The sequence below is a fragment of the Panthera leo genome, chromosome C2 (genome assembly GCF_018350215.1).
Source record: "Panthera leo isolate Ple1 chromosome C2, P.leo_Ple1_pat1.1, whole genome shotgun sequence".
NCBI lineage: Eukaryota > Metazoa > Chordata > Mammalia > Carnivora > Felidae > Panthera > Panthera leo.
Window position 1 is genome coordinate 156,109,913 of NC_056687.1, and position 23,675 is coordinate 156,133,587.

At 45.9% G+C, this 23,675-nt stretch overlaps 1 protein-coding gene across 1 annotated transcript in view; it reads right to left on the minus strand.

Moving 5' to 3' along the window:
* The window catches only part of GLB1 (galactosidase beta 1), an 85,361-nt gene that overhangs the window by 16,105 nt on the left and 45,581 nt on the right, over positions 1 to 23,675 (minus strand). Inside the window, exons 11-15 of the mRNA XM_042903678.1 lie at positions 11,523 to 11,597; positions 9,020 to 9,109; positions 5,258 to 5,371; positions 3,659 to 3,790; positions 1,753 to 2,007 (exon numbers count right to left, since the gene is read on the minus strand). Of these exons, the coding sequence (XP_042759612.1) occupies positions 1,753 to 2,007; positions 3,659 to 3,790; positions 5,258 to 5,371; positions 9,020 to 9,109; positions 11,523 to 11,597 (666 nt within the window). The remainder of the gene's footprint in view (positions 1 to 1,752; positions 2,008 to 3,658; positions 3,791 to 5,257; positions 5,372 to 9,019; positions 9,110 to 11,522; positions 11,598 to 23,675) is intronic.

A 23,675-nucleotide genomic window follows, 5' to 3' on the forward strand; every position in this document is an offset into this window, starting at 1 on the left:
AAGAAGAGCTTCTGTCTTCCTCTTACTTGTCCCCTCGGCAACATAAGTGCCAGCTCTCCTCCTCACTCTCTGCCCGCCATGTTTGTGCCTCTCTGCTTCCTTCTCCACCCCTTCTCCTTAGGACCTCCTCCATCCCACGTCTTCAATGGCCGTCCACACGCAGATGATCTCATGCATATATTCCCAGCCCAGGTCCCTCCTCTGACTTCACCCACAGGGCCCACAGTCCTCCGCCTGCACCTTCGCTCGGCTGTTCTCAAAGGCCTCTGCAACTCAATCTGTCCAAATCCAAACTCATGATCTCCCTCTCCCAGCCCAAGTTTTCTTTGGAAATCTTTTCTTTCAATAGATGGTACCATCTGCCCAGCCACCAGCCTGGAACCTAAGAGGCATCCAGGGTATATCCAATCCATCATTACATCTCATTGATTTACTTTCACATATCTCTCAGATAGTTGATATCCTCTCCATCTTAGCTAACAGCGTCCCTGTCTCTCCCTGGGACTACGGTCCAGCCACCTAGATAGCCTCCCCCAAATCCACAGGCACCCTCACTCAACCTGGGGTCAGAGAGGCTCGTCGTATCACAATCATGTCATGGCACTCTCCTGCTTCAAAGGCTCTCATCATAACGACGAGACATTAATGTGGTGTAACTGGCCTATTCCAATTTCATCTCTACCCACTTTCTAGTCTCTTCTCTGAACCACACTCCGCCCCCAAACCATGTATTTGGGTCCTTTACTGGTTCCTTGCACCCCTTATTTCCCCTCTAACCAACCACATGGCCTTTGCACATGCTATCTCTTCCGCCTGCGACACGTTTCCCTCCCCCTTTTGCCATGGCAATTCCCATTTATCCTCCATATCTCTGTCACGCATCACTCCTACAGGGAAGGCTTCCCTGACCTCCCTGACAAGGTCAAACACTCCACTTATTACCAACTCCCATGTTTCTTTTTAGCACCCACTGCAGCTGCCATCTTGCCATCTCATTTGGGTGACTGTATGATTTGGGTCTGTCTCCCCAATTAGAGTGTAAGTTCCATGAGGGCAAGTCCCACAGTTGGTTTTGTTCATTGTTGCACCCTTAGTGCCCGGCACGAAGCTTGGGCACATAGCAGCCACTGAAAAATACTTGTTGAATGCATAACTGAGTCATGGTAGGGTCATCCAGGGTGAAAATGGGACTGAAATGAAGAAGACAACGGCGAAGGAAGACATGTGGATGGCTTCAAAGAATAAAGGTGGGGGGTGACCAGACAGGAAAGTGGCCAAGGAAGAGGTGAAGATCACAGAGACAACGGTGGGCGCCCCCAGGGTGCAAGGCTGTATGAAAGTGGAGTGTTGTGGGGGTACAGAAGCAGGCATGGACAAAAGAAAAACAAGTTCTCCCAGAGACCCACCCCCTGCCTGGGCCAAATTTTCCTCAAGAGAAACAGAAAGTGTCCCTCATAATCAGTATCCGAAGGGCTACGGTTTTTCTTAGGGGAAGCCAGAAAGCCATCACTTGCTAAAGGAAGTTGTCAGTCAGTGACAATGGGGCACACGGTACACATTCCGGCTGGCCATCGAGTCCCCGAAGGTCTGCCAAGGTGCCACTACGGAGGACTGGGTAAACGAACGCAGAAAGCTCTCTACTCCCAAACTGTCACACGGCGTCTCATCAGCAGCTCTTTTTGATTCTTTATCAGAAGCCGAAAAGCAGATCTTTGAGGCTCAAACTAAAATACTTTCCATGAAGACACGTACCTTGGTCCATCCAGAAAACTGGATAAAGGTGTCCTGGGGCAAGTCTGGGATCCCGCTGGGAATAGAGAAGTTCCCCGTGTAAAAGGCCGGGAGTGTGTAGTTGGACGGGTGGGGGGCAAAGGCTTTCTCCTGGCGGCCATGGTTACGGCCATGCCAGCCTCCCAGGTGGCTGCGCACCGCATGCTCGGTGTCCAGCGGGAAGATCATCCAGTCCGTGAGGACGCTGGAACCGAGGGTCAGGTTAGAAATAAGACCCTGAAAAGGAGAAACGGAAATGAGCTGGGGTGGGAAGAGAAAGGCGTCGAGTGTCTCGTGTCCCTACCCTGAATTCTTAGGGAAAGCAAACTGGGATGTGAAACACCAACAGTAAATGAGACTCAAACGAGGCGCACGCCAAAGTGGCATGTTGCTTGAGGCCAGAGCTTTCGACCCCGTGCCCGCCATGTTGAGTGCTTGGTTCAAAGTCATCGCTGAAAGGAAGGGATGATGGAATCCATGGAATGGGAGAACGCATGGAGTCGGGAATGCAGAAGGTGTAGTGGGGGAGGGGGGCAGACCCCGCCCCTTCATATAACCAGGAGCAAGTCTTGGCATTGAGCCCCTCAGCAGCACTCTGGGATGATCCCACCGAGTCCGTTCACCTGCTGTGGAACTCAGTGAGGCGGCGTAAACGAGAATACTTTGATATCTGGGAAAGGCTAGGCACGGAGTGACGATAATGGTGACCCTCAGACCTGCATGCTGGAGTTGCTCTATTTGTCCAGCGGCTTAGCGGGCTGGGGCGTCCCTGGCCCCATCGAGGCCTATGCTCACGGCTTGCCTAGCTTCCCCTTCCCTGCCTTTTATGTGGCGAACTTCTCCATTCCCAGTCAGGTCCCAAATTTCTCCCAGGCCACCTCTCGATACCCAGCCCACTTAGTAATCCAATAAACATTGGCCAGGCAGCCATGTGCCAGGCTCTTTGCTGGGCACTACGGCCAGAGACTACACAAGAATGTCTGTCACTGCAGGGGCCAACGTGGCCTGTGACAGCCAAGCAGGAAGGCCACTAGCCACAGCCTGAGCACAAGGACTTTAACCGGGACATCTCTACTGGAGACAAAGGTGGCCCCTGCACGATCATTCCCTAGGAGTGTAATTGCCCTGCCTCTGAGCCGCATCAACGGGGTCAGGAAACAGTCCCACACACCTGTTCTGGCCTAGGCCGAGTGATGCCATAAATCTTTCCATGGGGGCCTGCTGTCCTCTAGCAGATGAGGAACTATCTGCAGGGAAGCCTGTATCTCAACCTCCTTGCAGCTCGCGGAGCCTCGTGCAGAGCATGAGCCTAACAAATGTTTGCCGAATCATGCTCTGAAAATGTTTTCCAAGGAAAAACGTTTGGGTCGGGGCTAGCCACCCGGACACAGAGGAACCAGCAGGGGTGAGAGGCCACGCACCGAGGGAAAAGCCTTCCTACGCCTCAAGGCTTCATCACGGACGGTCCACACCCAGCAAACGGGGCCGACCAAAGGCTAAGCTGGCTTGGTTGGCCACGAAGCCCCTTTCAAGAGCTAGGTGGGCTTTTTTAAGCAAAGGAAAAGCTTGGTGGAGAGGCTTCCTCCTTCTTTCTACAGGATGACCGAACCCGAACACGAAGGAAGGGTTCTCTTTGCAAAGCTCAACTTTCTCATCCTGCAGAGGAGGGCAGGTCCTCAAAATACACGAGCTTTGAAGTTGCAAAACAAATCATGGCAGGTTCAATCACCAAACTTGGCAAAGTGTGTGTGTTTTTAAAAACCGCTTCTACGTGAACAGGGCTGGAGGAGAAGAAGGTATGTGCGAGAGTTTTTAAATGGCTTTACAAAGACTTCCTCGGGTGGCACAGACACAGTCCTATCGACCTCGACAGCGAGGCTGGTCCTACCTTGAAATCATTGATGTATCTGCCATAGTTCACACGCCCCATGTTCTCCACCAGAAGGTCCAGAGTGGCTCCGGCTTGCCCTGTTATGTTCAGAGTGATCACGTAACTTCGCTCCAGGACTCCCTGGGGCACCTGTGGGGTCAGAGTCCGGTGGGAATTAACTGAGGTGAGAAGGGCAACAGAGCTCGGCTGGCTCAGCCGTCACACTCATTTTCCTGCCTTGAGGTGTCACCAGACTCAGGAGACAGTGCTCTGCCGGCCCCTTTGCCCAAGCCACCGGCCAGGTGGCCAAGTTCCTCCAAACACTGCTTCCAAAACAGGCAACCCACCAGGCACCGCTCAGAGCAAGGGAAGGTCTAGGCTGGCTTCCTTTGCTCTGGGATGTTTGCTGCACGTCTTTTTTCTTTTAATTTTTTTTTTATTACCTTTATTTATTTTTGAGAAACAGAGTGAGACAAAGCATGAGCGGGGGAGGGGCAGAGAGAGAAGGAGACGCAGAATCCGAAGCAGGCGCCAGGCTCTGAGCAAGCGGTCAGCACAGAGCCCGACGCGGGGCTCGAACCCACAAACTGTGAGATCACGACCTGAGCCGAAGTCGGACGCTCAACCGACCGAGCCACCCGGGCGTCCCTACTGCACGTCTGCTTTTAATAGGAAGGGAACGGACCCGACAACTCCAGGGGGGGATTCCTACTACGGGAGCCCCTCCGTGTTCTCACAGCACAAAAGGCAGTCCTAAAAAGTGGCTTCTACACAACGTGGAGAGATGAGACCAAAAATCAGATAAATGAGATAAAAATCAGAGAGTTAGGTGGAGCAGTCTCACCTCAAAATACCTGATAGGATGCATTAACCACGAAAATTATATAATAGAATGAGAACAAACAACTGAAGTTTTACTGACTAGAATTCACGAAGACGACCCACCCCTAAACTGGAATTCAACACACAACGGCTGTCAGTACATACACGGGCAACACACACATGGTGTCCTAGAAACGTGCTCCCGCTGAAATGAAAGCCTTTGATCACAGCAGAATGGAAACGTTTTAATTTAAAAATTTCTGAACAAATTTCCACGGTTAGAAAAATCTCTTCATGTGCTTTTTCACATGATTACTCCAGTGGAAGGAATGGAAATCCTCTAATGTTTCTTCCCTGCGCCGTGAAACAAAGTTCTTTGTGTATTGTGGCTATGATTACCATGAACAATCCCTCTGCATAGAATTTCTCACGCAGGATGAAGGCACAGAGCTAAACGAATCGCGGCTCCCGCGTGTTCAAAATGGGGCCCGTCCTCCAGGAGCAAAGGAGACATGGGTGACATCCTGTGGTTGGTCAGAGAGGACGGCCTGGGCTGGGGAGACCAGGAAGGTTTCCACGAAGGGGGCTGGCTTGAGCACACCCCTCCAGGTGCAGGCAGAGGGAGCATGGGTGAGGCCACATCAGCAAGCAAGGGCCACAGCTAAGGGACATCGAGAGGAGGGGCAGAGCCGGAGTGTAGAAAGGTGCGCAATGGCCTCGAATGCCCCATTTCCAAGCACAGACCACACATCCCCCCGTTGGGGCAGACACACACAGCTCAGAGACAATTCTTACCCCGTCCACGGCGACATAGGCGCGGTCACGGACTCCATTGAGGGGTGATGACAGGGGTGTGGGGTTGCTGCAGTCTTGAGGAAGCGTTGTTCGGTATAGCACGAAACCAAAATACTGGTGACAAAAAGAAGGAAGGAAAATACATCACTCTTTCAAAAAAGATAGCCTGGCCACCTCGATCTGTGTGAAAGTGCTGTTTCTAGAATCATACGGAATAAAGTGTTTCTCTAGCCTCCAGCAAAAATTCAGTCTGAAAGAACTGGCTTAAATTTTTAGATCATACACTCTCGTAGCAGTCGCAGCAAGGAATCCAGAAGAGCATTTTATCAGACATCCCTTTCCCACACAAGGAAATTTGCCCAGAATCACTCAGGGGGATCCTATCATACATATCAGGAGGTTATTTACGTTACCTCAAAAACACAACATAACACAACAAAAAAAGGCAAACGGGGCGCCTGACTGGCTCAATTGGTAGAGCATGTGACTTTTTAAAAATTTAAAAAATGTTTTTAATATTTGTTTATTTTTGAAAGAGAGAGAGACAGGGTGTGACTGGAAGAGGGACAGAAAGAGAGGGAGACACAGAATCCGAAGCAGGCTCCAGGCTCCGACCTGTCAGCACAGAGCCCGATGCGGGGCTCGAACCCACGAACCGCAAGATAATGACCTGAGCAGAAGTTGGACACTTAACCGACAGAGCTATCCAGGCGCCCCTCGGTAGAGCATGGGACTCTTGATCTCCGGGTCATGAGTTCAAGCCCCACATTGGGTGTAGAGATTATTTTGAAATAAAATCTTAGGGGTGCCTGGGTGGCTCAGTCGGTTAAGTGTCCGACTTCTGCTCAGGTCATGATCTCACAGCTTGTGGGTTCGAGCCCCGCATCGGGCTCCTGTGCTGACAGCTTGGAGCCTGAAGCCTGCTTTGGATTTTGTGTCTCCCTCTCTCTCTGCCCCTCCCCTGTTTGTGCTGTCTTTCTCTCAAAAATAAATAAACATTGAAAAAAAAAATCTTGAAAAAAAAAAGACAACAACGAAGCCGACAATGTTGGTGAAACATTTTCCAGGTTCTTGGGCTAAATGTGCTCTAACATACAAAACAAGAGTCAATCAGAAACTGTTTAAAGTGGAGGGACGGGGGTGGCGGGAACAGAGACAGTGAGAGATGAGGGTGTAACCGGTGGCTAAGTCAGAAGCCAGAGATGCTGGAATCCCTGGTCCGAAAGGAAGGCCCCAGACTATCAGCCGCAGCAACAAAGAGCACCCTTGGCCTCAGCTGGTGACTTTCCTGCTCTGGATGTTAGGCAGGGTGAGTGGAACCACACCTTGTCATCCAGGGGGAGGGACAGAGAAAAAGTTCCTCACGTCTAGAGCCCAGAAAGCAAGGGAGTGTATGTCAGCAAATGTGAAGGGGATTTAGACGAGGTGGAAAAAGAAACACGTTAACCCACGTTCTTGTGTTGCAGGGAAGGGCTGAACTCAAGAAATGCCACTGGGGCCACCACCCAAGGCTTCATGCACAAGGGTGCCCTCCCTCCCAGACCCCAAATCTCCACCTTTTTCTTGTTTGTTTGTTTTTTTCTTTTCAAAGTAACTGAGGTGGTAAGTCCTAGCTCAGAGGCTGAGGAACACTGAGGAAGGGCTCGCAGGAGGGAGCAGAAGTCATAGTGCTCCCTGCAAAGCTGGCTGCGGCCGCCGGGGTGGGGGTGGGGGTGGGGGTGGGGGTGAGGATGGGGTGGGGGCAGAGGAGCAGGGCTGCATCCCACTCCCTGCACCTGCGCTCTCCAGGGTTTCGCTGGAAATAAACACTCAGTGGGCTGGCCCCAGACCTGAAACAGCCAGGGCCCAGGGAGTGCCCCCAGTCCTAGAGCACTGCCTCGGCCAGAGATCACAGAGCAGAAGGGTCTGGCAAAGAACAGTGAGTGCAGATGTCGATGCATCAACCTGGAATTCACTTCCCAGGTTCCAGCTGCTCTAGTGACCCGACCGTGTCTTGGCCGAGACGCTCCCCTGCCTGGTGAAAAAGGCGGGTTGTATTTTCTCGAGGAAGACGCGACACAGCGGGTGTTGGCTGGAACGGGAGCAAGGATTCTATCCAGTGCTAGTGAAAGGAGGGCTTAATTCCTCATTGCATCGATCCAACAGAGTGGTTAGAACAAAATCACAAGTGTAAACAGAGTAACCAGAGGCAAAATACACTAAGATTAGATATGCCACTGTCTTATTACCTTATGGTTCAGACACCTTCCAGAAGGGGATCTCCACAGAGAGTCATCAGGGGGATCCAGATAAGTTTCCATTTCGAAAAATGGGGCTGAGATCCTAACTAGGTGTTCAAACTTAACATCACAACAAGGGGACAAAGTGACCTCATGGACATCTTGACATGGCGCTCTGAGGACACAGCCCCTTTGTCACGCTCATGCCAAAAATGTTTTACTGAATCTAGTCAGTGAGGGGAAGTCTACAAGACAACTGGCCCGAACTCAGAAATGTCCATGTCACGAGAAAGAGAGAGAGGGAAAACAAGACTTAGGAATAGTGACAGAGGAAAGAAGAAAAAAGGGACATTAGAACTAAATGCGATGTGTGATCATGGATCGGAAGCTGGGTTGAAAAAAAGTTAAGGGGTGGCTGGGTGGCTCAGTCGGCTACGCATCTGACTCGGGCTCGGGGCATGACCTCATGGTCCGTGAGTTCAAATCCCACATCGGGCTTGCTGCTGTCAGCGTGGAGCCTGCTTCTGATCCTCTGTGTCCCTCTCTCTCTGCCCCTCCCCCACTCCTCTCCCTCAAAAATAAATAAACATTTTTTAAAAAAAGGTAAGCTATATAGGACATTATTGGATACTTGACTATAGAGTGCATATTAAATAAGATGATATCAACGTTAAATTTCTTAAGTGTGATCATCATATTGTGTTCATATAGGAAGATGTCCTTTTTCTTAAAAGATATATGCTGTAATATTTAGGGGTGACGTGTCAGGATACTGACCACAAACTCAAATGGTTAAAAAAGGGCAGTTGACTGCAGATACACACACAGACCCAACTGGCAACATTTAGTGAATCCAGGTGAAAGCTACAGGGGTGTAAATTACACTTTTCTTGCAACATTTTTAGATTTGAAGATTTCCAAAATAAAAAGCTGGGAAAAAATTTTAAAATAAATACGAGGGGCAGGCACCTGGCTGGCTCAGTCGGCCAAGTGTGCAACTCTTGGTCTCAGGGTCATGAGTTTGAGCCCCATGTCAGGCATGGAGCCCACTTAAAATAAATAAATAATAAATAAAATTCATACGAGGCAGTGCCTGGGTTAACCACATACACGCGGGCATGCATGTATGCACTGACAGGCGTTCTGCTCCCTTCAAAAGCAGGAAAAATCTCTAAGAACCTAACCTATTGAGAACACGGTCCCTACACCTTTGAGCTAACTAAGGACAAATAATTAAATGGTCTTTTTGCGCATTAAGATGGTAGTTTTCCTCTAGTAATCAAGACTAAGTAGATCAGAAATACAGTCAGAGTTATGTTGAATCAGGTTGAGCTACGCCTATTCAAGGCATGAGAAGAACGGGGTGGGGGGAATCTAGGAAGGACCACCGTGTGGTACTTAAAGCTACAGAGAGCCTGGAAATCGGTGGCGAATTTACACGGGACCCGATTTATCTGCCTACCACTTTAGCCCCTGCAGGGCAGTGCAGAAAGTACCTTTTTGTCAGTAGAAGAAGGGTGAAGCATTACCTCTGAAGGCCTACCTGTTTCACCTGGATGAACGTCAACGGATAAAGGCTTTTTATGGGCCCAGCAGGACACAGAACGTTCAGAGCGTCCTCCACCGTCTTTAACTGAAAAGAAACAAGACCAGCATTCACTCACTGTCACCTGGTCATCAGAGTGGAGGCTAATGCCATTTGCAAATTATCAAAGACATTACTGGATTGGACCAAATCCCTAAACAGACCTAAACTGTTAAAATTCCGCTCAATGCTGACCCCCAGTTGCCTTCAATCATCGCTATCCATCCCCTAACTCTCGATGAAAAATAACTCACGGTGGTCGTAAAGCGTGTCAAGCACATCTATTCGCAAATACAACCTCTATATAAAAGGCCCTTCAGGGGCGCCTGGGTGGCTCAGTCGGTTGGGCGGCCGACTTCGGCTCAGGTCATGATCTCGCGGTCCGTGAGTTCGAGCCCCGCATCGGGCTCTGTGCTGACAGCTCAGAGCCTGGAGCCTGTTTCAGATTCTGTGTCTCCCTCTCGCTGTCCCTCCCCTGTTCATGCTCTGTCTCTCTCTGTCTCAAAAATAAATAAAACGTTAAAAAAAATTAAAAAAAAAAAATTAAAAGGCCCTTCAAATGAATGAAAACCAAGGCTCGGAGGCTGCCTCCTCTCTAAAGCCTTCCCCAGCATCCCGGAGGGAAGTAACCAGGACTGCACCTTCCTCTGAACTTGACTGTGGCCTATTTTCCACGCCTGCATCACGTACCGGCCGCTTACCTTTGCCGTCCTTGCCGTTGTGTCAGCTTCTTAAGGGCAGAGTCTGTGTGGTGCTCACCCGATACCCAGCACATAGTAGACACTCAATAAATGCTTACTACATTTAGTCCAGACGATCGTGTACTCTCACAACCCAGGAGGCTTACTCCGAGGTAGTAACAAGGATGATGGCAGCTACCGATCGCTGAGCGCCTACCGAAGCCCAGGTGAGCGTACCTCGCACGCACACCCCAGTGAATCCTTACAACCGCCGGGTGGGGCAGCCATCACTGTCCCCAGGTTAGGGATGAGGAAACAGGTTCTCAGAGAGCCTCACGGGAGCAACGGCAGAGCCAAGGTCTGCAGTTAGGTTTGGCTCTGAACCTAGGACTTCCCGCGACTGACACTGGTTAGAAATTTTATGGACACTTTTGCAGGGATACCTTGCTGATGTGTAACATAAGGGAAAACAAAACCTTAAGTACAATTCCATCCGTTCAGCTACTCACATGGATGCTTTTCTATGTGGACAACTAAAGAAATTCCACTCACGGTAAACGGCTTATTCCATAAACCATGTCCTACATCAACTGAAGTCAGTTGTGTGCTAATTTGCTGTCTTAAACTGTAAACATTTAGTTCATGAGGAAAAGCTATTTCTACTCACACAATTCTCCTTCATGGTAAATAGAATGTATTTTTGGTACTATGCTAGTTTTGTTTTGTTTTGTTTTAGCAATGTTGCTGTATTAAATATTTGTACCTATTTTCTGTTGCATAAAAATACATTTCTCGCAGCTCCAAAACAAATCAACCTCCTCAAGTAGCCAGCAGCAAGGAGAAAAATAGAAGATACTCCGTTTACAAGTGTGATTCAAGTCTGATCAAAACTAAAGAAAGATTCCTATCACGCAGAGAGACCACATTCTTTGTAGAATGTAACACACGTATCTGACGCTAGGTGGAAAATGTCACAGGAGCTCAACCAATCATAGTATCAAAGGGCTTCACGGACGGAAAAATTATACAATCGTGTTTGGCATTTTGGTTAAAGATAAAAACTTACACTATTTTAGAATGTCAAGATTCTTAAGAAATGTGTAACTGCTTGTGGTTTTTTTTTTTTTCTCTTGTGAGTTAACAGATGTAGGAGTTAGGGATTATAAAAGGGGAAATCCTGAAGACACAGATGGTCAAAACAAATTGATTTTGGCTTACGTCACTCCCGACAATGAAATGAAATCTCCCTTCTTTTTCTCTTTCCTAGAATAAAACGTCTTCAACTCCTTTTTATGATTAATTTCTAGCCATTTCCCTCTTGCTGCCCCATTTACCAAATAAACCAGAGCACAAAAATCAGTACATGATTTTGAGATGGAGGGAAGCACACTACATGTGCAAAGATCTATGACAATGCCTGTGGCTTTGGAGAACTCCCTAAAAAAATGTAAATTATGGAAAAAGAACCTCACCAAGCATAACAAGGTGGCATGTTATTCCCACAAAGGTCCTGAAGCTGCTTTGGATGACTGGTAATTGAACCAAAATGACCTGAATGATGCACAAACGTCCACCCACTCCTGCTCATGCCCTATGTGCTCACCCCGTCAATGTGACACACGCACGTCCCCATTTTCCCAGAAACATCACCTACCCCATCAGTCTCACAGAAAACCAATTCACAGAAAGATAGAACCTTCTAATTCCCCGGCGTGACACTTTCACTCACAACTGCTAAATTCCACCCCCTCACTCCCAACAGTTGTTATTTTCTTTCTTACCTTTTGCAGAGCAACTTTTCCATATGCAAACTTGGGTGTAGATGGAGGGATAAAACCTTCTGGTACTTTTTCAAACTAGAAACCAGAGTGGAGAAAGAAAAAAAAAAGAAAAAGGAAAAGCTGTTAAACCCTCAGAAACGTAGCTATACAATTCAGTTTTCAAAAGGAGGCTCAAAGACTCGAACAATAGTGCGGGTGATTTTCGGAAAGGCAAAGGAACAAAAGGTTTCCCCCACCAGACAGGGTCTGGTAAAGCTCTTACTTCCGTGTGTGTGTGCGTGTCTGTGTATGTCTACATTGTAAACTCCAGGAATCATTCAAATAATTATAAAGAAGAGACTTCAAAACAGAGAGCAAAAACAAGGAGAGAGAATGAGGTGATGGCAGAAGGCTGGAGTTGGGGGGAGAAAAGGAAAAAGGCCCAGGGCCAAACAGAATCTTGAAGGGAGGTAGCTGTAAGTAAGGAAAAGTATTACTCGCAGGTTGAATCTTAGTGATAGATTAAAGTTTGATATCAGTGTTAAATTTCCTGTGGTTATGTAAGAGCATATTCCTACCTCTTATGAAACACACACTTAAGTATTTAGGGGTAAAGGTAAAGTATTTAAAGGTTACTGCATGTAACCCTCCAGTGGTTGAGAAAACCCAAGGGGGCAGTGAGGGGAAAATGATGAAGCACAGAGAGTGAAATGTTGACCTGGGTGAATCTGGGTGTGGAATACTCGAGCGCTCGATGTACTACTTTTATTCTTGAAACTTCTCTGTAAGTTTGAAATTTTTCTTAAATAAAAGCCAAAAACTAAAATAAAAATAGAACCTTACTATACACTAAACACACACACACACACACACACACACACACACACACACACACACATTTAAATTAGAGTTAGAAGATATAAGTGCCAAGTCTTAGAAGTCTGTGTCCATCTCCAAGTAGACTGCATTATGATCTCGCAGGCTCCCCACATTTCTTTCCTCCTCCATTCTTCTCTTCCTCCCTTCCTTTCCTTCGGTTTCCATCTTTTAAAATTATTTTTATTATTATGTTTTTTAATTTTTAAGGTTTATTTTTGAGAGAGAGACAGAGTGCAAGTGGGGGAGGGGCAGAGAGAGAGGGAGACACAGAATCCGAAGCGGGCTCCGGGCTCCGACCTGTCAGCACAGAGCCCGACGAGGGGCTCAAACCCACGAACCGCGAGATCATGACCTGAGCCGAAGTCAGACACTTAACTGACTGAGCCACCCAGGCGCTCCTCGGTTTCCATTTTTTAAAGTACTTAAAAAGGAAGACGACAGACTGCTGTAATGAAAAGCAATAGTTTCCTGACTATTCTCTTTGTGCTATTCTTCAGAGGAAACCATTTTAAATCCATTTAATTTTTCCATTTTCGCATCTTTTAGTTTCTATATTTATACTTATCTGCTATTTCTTATTTCATCCCTTGAACACATTATTGATTTCTTTAATACATGAGAATTTAGCCCACGTGTACTGTTCTGGCTATCTCTCTTTCTTGCCAACATGGTTATATCATCATTTCTCTACTGGTTACCTTTGTAGCTTGAAATACTACACCTCTATTTCTTAGTTCCATCAATTAAGATGATCTTTTGTGTCCATACTTTTTAAGATAAGTCTATTTGTACCCTTTCCTGAGCTCTCTTCCCTACTCCCACCCCCAAATTATCAGTTATACTTTTACACTGTCAAGGTTAAAAAGTCTGTCCTGTACCCATACACCTTCCCACCACCTGTACATTGACTCTAAATTCAAAATCAATCAACAGTGTTCACATGATTATAATTATATAAATGTTACTCTCTGCAAAGCTAAGTAGTATGTATCATGATGAATGTTCTGTGTTCTTCAGCTTTTTGTGTTCTTCTCCTTCCCCTGGGGTTTCTAATTGCCTTTCTCTTTTCCTGTCTGCCTTTAGGTTAACTCCTCTTTAGCTGTTCTAAATTTCCAAAGATGGTGGCCAAGTTTCTCCAAACACTCTTTCCTCCCTCTAGTAAACTTCCTGTTGGAACTCTCGAGTCTTCTTGCTCCAAGGGACTGACTCTCCTCTGGCCTTGATATTCTGGCACTTTTCTTCATTATTCTCCTGGTTTTAGCTTCTGTTTCTAGGATCTCGTAACTACCTCCTTTCGCTGGAGCAATCTCAAGTAACTTCCCAAGAAGTGGTATGTGGAAGGGAAATTTTTTGAATTTCTGAATGTCTGCAAATGGCATATGAAGTCGATAATTTGGATGAGTACAGAATTCTATACTGAAAATCATCTTCCCTTAGAAGGCAAGATTTGCCCCCCCATATCATCCGGTATGAGTCACCGGATGATTCTTGTTCTTTCAAAGGTGACTGGCTTTTTCTCTCTAGAAGCTTGTAAGTGCTTTATTCTCTATGTTTTCATTTTTTTCCAAGGATGTGTTTGGGTTTGTGTGTTTTTTACATTTATTATTCTGGGCAAATCAAATATCCTTTTTGGTTTTAGAAGAAAATTCTGTGTTTTTTTAATATTTTCTTTTCTTCATCTTTTTCCCTTAAAAGTAAGTTAGACGTCCTAGATTGTTCCTCTGTATCTCTCATCTTTTCTCTATTTCAATCTGTCTTCTGGTTCTAATTTCTAGGAGATTATTTTTTATTTGGGGGAAGCTTTCTTTGTTCTTTAATTGCTCCTTTTTCAAAGTATCCTATTCTTATAGTGTGAAAGCAACATCTTTCCAAATGTCTCTAAAAGATATAAATTTGAGAGGGTCTGCTCAGCTTTGCTTAAGATCTCTCATTTCTGTCCTGAATTATCTGTTGCCTTTAGGTTATTTTTCTGTTTACTTCATTTTGGTCTTTCTCTTTTCCTGTACAGGTTTTATGGATGTCTTCAAACATCCGGCCACCCTTGGCCATCCATTCTTATTTAGTGGTAATGCAAATGAATGCACCAGCATTCGCATGACCATCTTCTCTAAGCCAATCCTGCTCTGTGTACAAGAGCAAGGTTTGTTCAGTGGGGAACTGTTTTAGGGTGATTTGGGAGGGAGTCAGACATAATATGTAAGGTTTTTGCTCTCAGGCTGCACACTTTTTTTTTAATTCTAATTTTCTGACTATTAAAAAGATGCTTCCCTGACGGACAGTTCATTTGAAAGAGGGGCGGCAAAGTGGAGGACCTGATGGGAAATAGGCAGTTCCATTAGCCTTCCCATTTTCAGCTGTTTCATTCTGTTTTTTGTCACATCTGCGTTTCCAGGACCCTGGTTCTATAGGGTTCTTTAAGAGTAATCTACTCCCTGTTAACCTGTTTCTTTAAAAAAAATTTTTTTTTAATGTTTATTTATTTTTGAGAGAGAGACAGAGCATGAGTGGAGGAGGGGCAGACAGAGAGGGAGACACAGAATCCGAAGCAGGCTCCAGGCTCCGAGCCGTCAGCACAGAGCCCAACGTGGGGCTTGAACTCATGAACCGCGAGATCATGACCTGAGCCGAAGTCAGATGCTTAACCGACAGAGCCACCCAGGCACCCCTGTTAACCTGTTTCAATAATCCCCTTTCACACTCCCTGGGGACCTAGATTTCCTCGTGCTACTTCCTTAGTCACCTATATCTATTTTTTGTTACCCGGAAATTTTTTGAAATCTCTCATGCATGGATAGTGCCCCTCTTGATGGCTTCATTTAAAAAAATACCATTTTTAATCATTTAATAACATTTTGAAAGGCAGAAGAGATAAGTATGTGGTCAGCCATCCATCTTGAACTGTATTTCTAGTATTCAATGAATTGATAGTTCTGTGACATTTTTTTTTTATTTTTTTTATTTATTTAAAAAAAAACATTTTTTTTTTTAACGTTTATTTATTTTTGAGACAGAGAGAGACAGCATGAATGGGGGAGGGTCAGAGAGAGGGAGACACAGAATCCGAAACAGGCTCCAGGCTCTGAGCTGTCAGCCCAGAGCCTGACACGGGGCTCGAACTCACAGACCGTGAGATCGTGACCTGAGCCGAAGTCGGACGCTTAACCGACTGAGCCACCCAGGCGCCCCTGTGACATTTTTAAAGATTAAAAAATTTTTCTTAATGTTTATTTATTTTTGAGAGAGGGAGAGTGTGAGCAGGGAAGGGGAAGAGAGAGAGGGGGACAGAGGATGCGAAGCGGGCTCTGTGCTGACAGCAGTGAGCCTGATGTGGGGCTCGAACTCACGAACCGTGAGATCATGGCCTGAGCCAAAGTCAGACGCTCGACTGACTGGGCCACCCAGGCACCCCTCTGTGACATTTTTAAAAGAGCACATTAAAGGGGTGCCTGGGTGGCTCAGTCGGTTGAGCATCCGACTCTTGATTTCACCTCAGGACATGATCCCAGGGTCACGGGATCAAGCCCCGCATCAAGGCTCTGCGCTGAGCACGGAGGCTGCTTAAGATTCTCTCTCTCCCTCCCCCTGCCCCTCTTCCCAGCGGGTTCTCTCTCTCTCTCTCTCTCTCTCTCTCTCTCTCTCTCAAATAAATACAATGAGGGGCACCTGGGTGGCTCAGTCAGTTAAGTATCTGACGTCAATGAATTTGAGTCCCACATCACCTGAGCCCTGCTTCGGGTGAGCTCCGCTTCCCTCACTCCCTTTTCTCTCTGCCCCTCGCTCACTTGCGCCCTCTCTCTCTCTCTCTTAAAATAAAATAAAATAAAATAAAATAAAATAAAATAAAATAAAATAAAATAAAATAAAATAAGCACATTAAAACGATCTTCATGATTCACATTAAAATGAATGTGAGGCCAAGTAGTTGTATCTGTGGATCTCAGACAGACAAGATGGGAAATCTCTCTTCCCAGCCTCCCTGACAGTCCTAAACCACACTCATTGTCCTGTGGCAGTCTCCCTGCCTCTTCCTCCAGCCCACACTCTGGCCAATAGAAGCAGCAAACACAAATCCACAGAGGGGAACTGAGATCGTCTGATTTGTTTGCTGAGGTCCCCTATTCACCTGCACATAGTAGTGACCATGTCGTATCTAACTCCGAAAGTCAAGGTGGAGTCTGGCGTCCAGAGTGAGTAGGGCTGCAATCTCCTCTATCACGCTGGAAGAAAAAATCGCGGCACAGGCAGCGTTCCTTAACCTACACTGAGCTCACAGGGATGGAATGCTTCTGTACTAGCTTGGTCGTCTCCCTTGCTATGCACAAAGGCCCTTACAGTCCGTCATTGTATTTCCTTTTTAGAGGTGAGACTGGTGAACTTGCTCAAGAGAATCACAGGGCAAAGGAATGAGCTGGGATCTTGACCCCAAGGCAAGTGTTGTTTCTATCGTTCCACCTCACCTCCTTTATGGTACAACAGTACAAGAGACAGTGTCTCCTATTAATTAAACATAATTCCAGAGACAAAAACACCCCATGATACCTTTTCTCTTCCAGTTTTTCTCTTGGACCCTCTCCTTATGCACATATGCCATGGAAGATTAGAGACGGTTTTGTAACTTGCTACTTACCCAAAGTACTTCTGGCCTAAATACGGACAATAATTTTACTTATTGCATAATATATTCAATGTTTATTTTTCAGAGACAGAGAGAGAGAGAGAGAGAGACAGAGTGTGAGTGGGGGAAGGGCAGAGAGAGAGGGAGACACAGAATCGGAAGCAGGCTCCAGGCTCTGAGCTGTCAGCACTGAGCCCGAAGCAGGGCTCGAACTCACAAACCGCGAGATCGTGACCTGAGCCCGAGTCGGACACTTAACCGACAGAGCCACCCGGATGCCCCTACTGCATATTACATCCAAATGGATACGACCATCCTTTCAGTATTAGGATTTAGATAATTTCCAATTCTTGATATTACAGATAGTGTTACAATGAACAACTGTATGTCTATAGCATCATCTTGGTTTAAAAAAAAAATCTTTTCAATAAAGCACCAAGCGAAGAGTTACTAGGCCAAATGATATAAGCATTTTATATGAGTCTTAATAGAGCGTATGCCGAAGTTTTCACCAAATGTCTATACGTGTTTACATCTTCCACCCAATTGTCGATCTGGATGTTGGTTTTTTTAAATCAGTGGTAAGAGCTCATCATAATGTTGATATTAAGTCTCCATCTGTCTATCCCATTTGCCCCAATCTTCTGTCTTTTCTTTTCAACAAGCTTAGTGATTTTTCACTGATTATCTTATAGTAAAATCCTAATCTTGTATCAAACGAATTTAATGTTCCAGAAAAGGATAAATATTCCAAAACACTATTTCAGAACCTTAATTTATTTTTCTGTCATAATCCGTGCTTTAATCAGAGTTTTCATACCGGTCATAAATGGTGCTTCTTATCCTGCCTATTTAGCTGGACAAATTTAACATCAGAAGCTGCTCTTGTCCCAGTCAAATCAAATAGATTCAATGGCGACCAACCTCTCTTTCCCCAAGATCTCTAACGTTTTCATTCGTTCTTCTAACAAATTCTTATTAAGAAAGGACTTTGTGTCAGGTCCTACGCTTGGCACTGGGGACATAAACAGCCTAATGCAGACTGTGAAAAATGTGTGTAAACAAATGGTAGCAATGCACTATGGGAAGTAGCATGTTCAAGATGTCCACACTGCAAGGCGGTAGAAGAAGTTAAAACGCGACTAACTGCAGAGCCAGGTCAAAGACAACGTCCCAGAGAAGGTAACTGAAGTGTGTTCTCATTTTCCAGATGGGCGAAGGCGAGGGAACATTATGTGCAGAGGCTGGGAGATATCAACAGTACTGTCCTATTCACGGAATCTTATGCACCTTCATTTTCAGGCCGGAGAGTCATGTACAAGAAGGGGAGAATTGCAAAATGAGGCTTGAGGAAAATAGGAGGCCAAGTCATGGAAGGCATCTTGACCAGATCGGCGTTTTAGAGAAATCACTCTGAAAGACAAACCAGAAAAGCCAACTCTGCAGGAAAGGAAAACACTAGAACCACAAGAGTGCAGGCAATGCTTTAGAAGTCTAACATTTGTTATGAAATAGTCACTTCGTTAGCCCTAATTATCAGACATAAAACACTGTGTTTCCACCAGCACCGTGGATCCACAAGAGACAGCTTGTGTCTACCCACTGAGCTAATGTCATTCCATCCATAAACCAAGAAGAACAATCAATCAGCCGGTGTAGACTGGTCCTCAGTCAAGTTTCAGACTTCATTAAGCTCTGAAATAGTAAAAGTCACCTTGGCCATTTTCACATCCCCGGTCCCCACCCAGCCCCAGCGTCCACCTCAGGGAATCCTAATGTTTGCTCCAATTGTCAAGGTCCTCAATGTACAACTTGATTAATTTCTGTAATAATGACCCATCACCAAAAAGCCAGCTGGACTTTCATCTTTGATAGAATCCTTAGGAAGAACTGTAACAAGACTAGAAAGTGGGTCTTAAATTCATTCAAAAGCGTACAAAAATAAACTCACCACTGCCCCTCTCAGGAATTGGTAGGGAGGAGGAGGGCGCTGCCCTACAGTCTTATGGTTCATACTCGAGGTCAAAGTGTTAACCATGTCTGGTTGAGTTTTACCCACAGCAAAGAGAGTATTTTAGAAAATGCAAATGTCATGAGCTTTGTCATACCTTGAAGAGTCACATGCCAAAGGCCACCTGGAGCCTTCAACATCGAGCACAGGCTTCTGCAGCCTGATGGGAAATTATCCACCCTGGGCATCCACATCAGCGAAAGATATTGTCCGTCGACACCCAGCTTACTCTTGAAATGGATTAAAGAAGAGACCCATTCCACCTTTTAAGTCTTTGGTGAAGGAAGAGGCAGCTCTAGTGGGGGTTTTTATGATCCCATTCTTTTCCTCAGTGCAAGCAAACCAGGTGACTGAAAGTCTACAAAGTCTCGTAAGACAGATCTCACTTTTATTTTATTTTTATTTTTATTTTTATTTAAAAAAATTTTTTTTAACGTTTATTTATTTTTGAGACAGAGAGAGACAGAGCATGAAAGGGGAGGGTCAGAGAGAGGGAGACACAGAATCTGAAACAGGCTCCAGGCTCTGAGCTGTCTGCACAGAGTCCGACGCGGGGCTCGAACTCACGGACCGCGAGATCATGACCTGAGCATAAGTTGGCCGCTTAACCGACTGAGCCACCCAGGCGCCCCAGACAGATCTCACTTTTAAAGCAGTTCTTTTCTCTTTTCCAAACCTGAAATACCGAAAAGAAGAAAACGGAAAAAAGGACCACGTGGTAAGCTATGATCTATCATAAGCTATTGAATTATACTAATTTCTGGAGACTGTCTCCTTCACGGGCTCATCTTACTGTGCCCTCTGGTGAAACGCTGGGACCCCCCGGGTTTGTCTCCGCTTGGCCCACTGCCCTTCTCGCTCAGCTCTCCATCGGCAATCTCAGCCTCCCCTGGACTTTAGCCTCCCCTTCCACCGATGACCTGTCCTAATGACCGCTTCTTGGAGCTTCTCCCTCTTAAGTGAGGCACTTGCTGGATAGACACCTCCACTCGGATGGCCCCAAAGGCATCTGGAGCTGAACAAACCCAGCGCAGAGCTTCCTTCCCCTTCCCCTTCCTGGCCCGTGCCTTCCCTGCAGTCCTCCATGGTTGTTGCTGACCACAACTCCCATCCGGGTATCCGACCAAAAGCTGTAAACCGAGACAAATCAGTGCCTCCTCACGCTTCCTCACACCTGCACGCGGGCAGTCACCGAATCCGACCGATTGTACCCCCGAAACATTTTTCAAATCTATTGCTTCCTCTCCACGCCCCGCCGCCCCCACCACCATCTCATTTCTAGGTTATGTCAGCAGCCTCCTAGCTCATTTCCTGCGTCCGGAAATGTCCCCAGGGAGGGTCCCAGCAGTGCGTTCACATGGTCACGGGTTTTTGGAAAATTTGCAGAAGTCATCTAATTTAACCGCCACAGGCTAAGACCCTTGTCTCTTTCTGCGCCAGCTTCCTTGTGTCACAAGTCAGGAGGCCTTGGAGTTCGCCACAGGCATCTCTGGGATGCACCCCAGGGAGGGCTGAGGCGGGGTTTCTTTAATTTGGGTGTTGGATACATCTACATAGTTCGTTGTCACTTCCGTGGCTGGATACACGATCCCTAACAGATCATTCCCCACACCCAACAGGCTGACTCAGTGCACATCACTGGATGGTGCCCTGAGGCATCCAGCCTCAGCAGTACGGGGTTGTAGAAGAGACACAGGGTTTCAAATGTCTGGGGCCAGGACCTGGCTGTAGAAATTTCTCCAAATTCTCAAGCTCATATGTGAAAGAACTGGAGAGAGATTGCCTCAATTTTGATAATAATCTTAAATATGTATATAACTTTATCAGAAACAAAATGTGAAACTTTTTGTTTTCTAAACTCTCAGTATGTGGGAATGCAAACTGGTGCAGCCACTCTGGAAAACGGTATGGAGGTTCCTCAAAAAGCTAAACATAGAACTACCCTATGACCCAGCAATTGCACTACTAGGCATTTATCCAAAGAATACAGGTGTGCTGTTTCGAAGGGACACATGCACCCCCATGTTGATAGCAGCCCTATCAACAATAGCCAAAGTATGGAAAGAGCCCACATGTCCATCAAGGGATGAATGGATACAGAAGATGTGGTGTGTATATATATATATATATATATATATATATATATATATATATATACACAGTGGAGTATTACTCGGCAATCAAAAAGAATGAAATCTTGCCATTTGCAACTATGTGGATGGAACTGGAGGGTATTATGCTAAGTGAAATTAGTCAGAGAATCAAATGAATTCATTCATGTGAGGACTTTAAGAGACAAAACAGGTAAACATAAGGGAAGAGAAAAAAAATAATATAAACACAGGGAGGGGGACAAAACAGAAGAGACTCATATGGAGAACAAACTGAGGGTTACTGGAGGGGTTGTGGGAGGAGGGATGGGCTCAATGGGTCAGGGGCACTAAGGAATCTGCTCCTGAAATCATTGTTGCACTGTATGCTAACTTGGATGTAAATTTTAAAAAATAAAAAAATAAGATAAAAAAAAAAACGCTCAGTACATTCTAAAAAACAAATTTCAATAAGCCACGCTAAAGAGAAAGATTTCCATTCTCTCTCTAGAGAAAAAGAGTACAAACAAAACAGAGACAAAAAGCAGAAGGATAGCAGGTGTGTTTCAGTTAATAAATTCAAAGTATGCTTTGGAATTTTGTGACGTTTGCGATTATTTTAATCCTTAAAATTCTTAAATTTGTCATGATTTTTTTTTTTTTTTACTCATTTAAATACACTTTTGGGGCACCTGGCTGGCTCGGTTGGGGGAGCACGTGCCTCTTGATCTTGGGGTTGTGAGTTTGAGCCCCATGTCAGGTGTAGAGATTACTAAAAAATAATAAATTTTAAAAAATACACATTCATTTTTGTTGCCTTATCCAGTACCCTTTGTGACATTCGTATCTGACTGTATCGCTTTCTTCACATTCCTTAAGAGGGCATGTGCAATAGCATTAATGTTCTTGGTGATAATATCACCTGTCCATTAAGGAGAGACTGTAGTAGCAATAGCTTACAATGGAGAGAGATCAGGGAGCCAAAAGGGAACTGGAGATTGTTAAAAGTTCAGTTGACTGGAACACAGGTCCCCTTCCAGCACGGTGCATGTTTGCAAAGGGCCAGAGTATGACAGTCAGAATGGTCCTAGCCGTCCCGGCCAGGTGGTCTGTAGGGCAGGGGCCCTCAAACTGCAGCAGAGAGGGGACTGGCGGGTGATGGTGAACAGCTCTAGCGACCATCAATCAGAAGAGCCAGGGAGAGTCAGGAAAAGTGTGGGGGGAGCGTTGCCGGGGTGGAGGGAGGGGCAGAAAGAGGGAGCTAGAAATATAGGAGAATAAAAATGTGAGATCAAATATAAGGTGATGTTTCACATAAAAAATCACAGTAAATATGTTTTAATATTCGACGATAAGGCATCAAGGGCTCACTATTTCGGAAAGAAAACTATTCTAAAAGTAAACCCACCAGCAACGCCACTGCTGGGTAAATAACCGAAGGAACGGAAAGCAGACTTGAGCAGATACCAGTGCCCTGATGCCCCAGGTAGTATTATTCAAAACAGCCAAAAGATGGGGCGCCTGGGTGGCTCAGTCGATTACGCATCCGACTCTCGGTTTCAGCTCAGGTCATGATATCTCACAGTTCCTGAGTTCGAGCCCTGCATCGGGCTCTGCACTGACAGTGGAGCTTGCTTGGGAGTCTCTCCCTCCTCAGCGCCCCTCCCCTACTCGTGCCCACGCATGCGCACTCTCTCTCCTTCGCTCTCAAAATAAATAAACTTTAAAACAAAACAGCCAAAAAAAAGAGGGGGAGCGCCGGGGTGGCTCAGTCAGTTGGGCGTCTGACTTTGGCTCAGGTCATGATCTTGCGGTCTGTGAGTCTGAGCCCGCATCAGGCTCTGTGCTATCAGCTCAGAGCCTGGAGCCTGCTTTGGATTCTGTGTCTCCCTCTCTCTCTGCCCCTCCCCTGCTCACACTCTGTCTCTGTCTGTCTGTCTCTCTCTGTCTCAAAAATAAATAAATAAATAAATAAATAAATAAATAAATAAATAAATGCCAAAAGATGGGAAACAACCCACGTATCCAGCAAGAGACAAATGAGATGAACAGTTAAACAACATGTGGTCTATCCATGCGTGGAATATTACTTAGCCAGAAAAAGGAGTGAAGTTCTGATACACGTTACAACATGGAGGAACCATGAAAAAATTATGGTAAGTGAAATAAGTCAGACACAAAAGGAAAATATTGTATGGTTCCATTTCTATGAAATATCGAGGACAGGCAACCTTACAGAGGCTAAAAGTAGAGTAGAGGTTACAGCAGCTGAGAGGAGAGGACACTGGCGAGTCCTTCCTTTTTTTGTTTTTTAATTTTTTAATGTTTATTTTTGAGAGACAGAGCGTGAGTGGGGGAGGGGCAGAGAGAGCCCATTTGAGGCAGGCTCCAGACTCTGAGCTGTCGGCACAGAGCCCGACACAGGGCTTGAACTCGCAAGCTGGGAGATCATGACCTGAGCCGAAGTTGGATGCCCAACCGAGCCACCCAGGCGCCCCTCTTATTTCTTAATAGTTACAGAGTTTCTGTTTGGGGTGATGAAAAGATTTTGAAAATAGACAGTGGTGACGGTTACACAA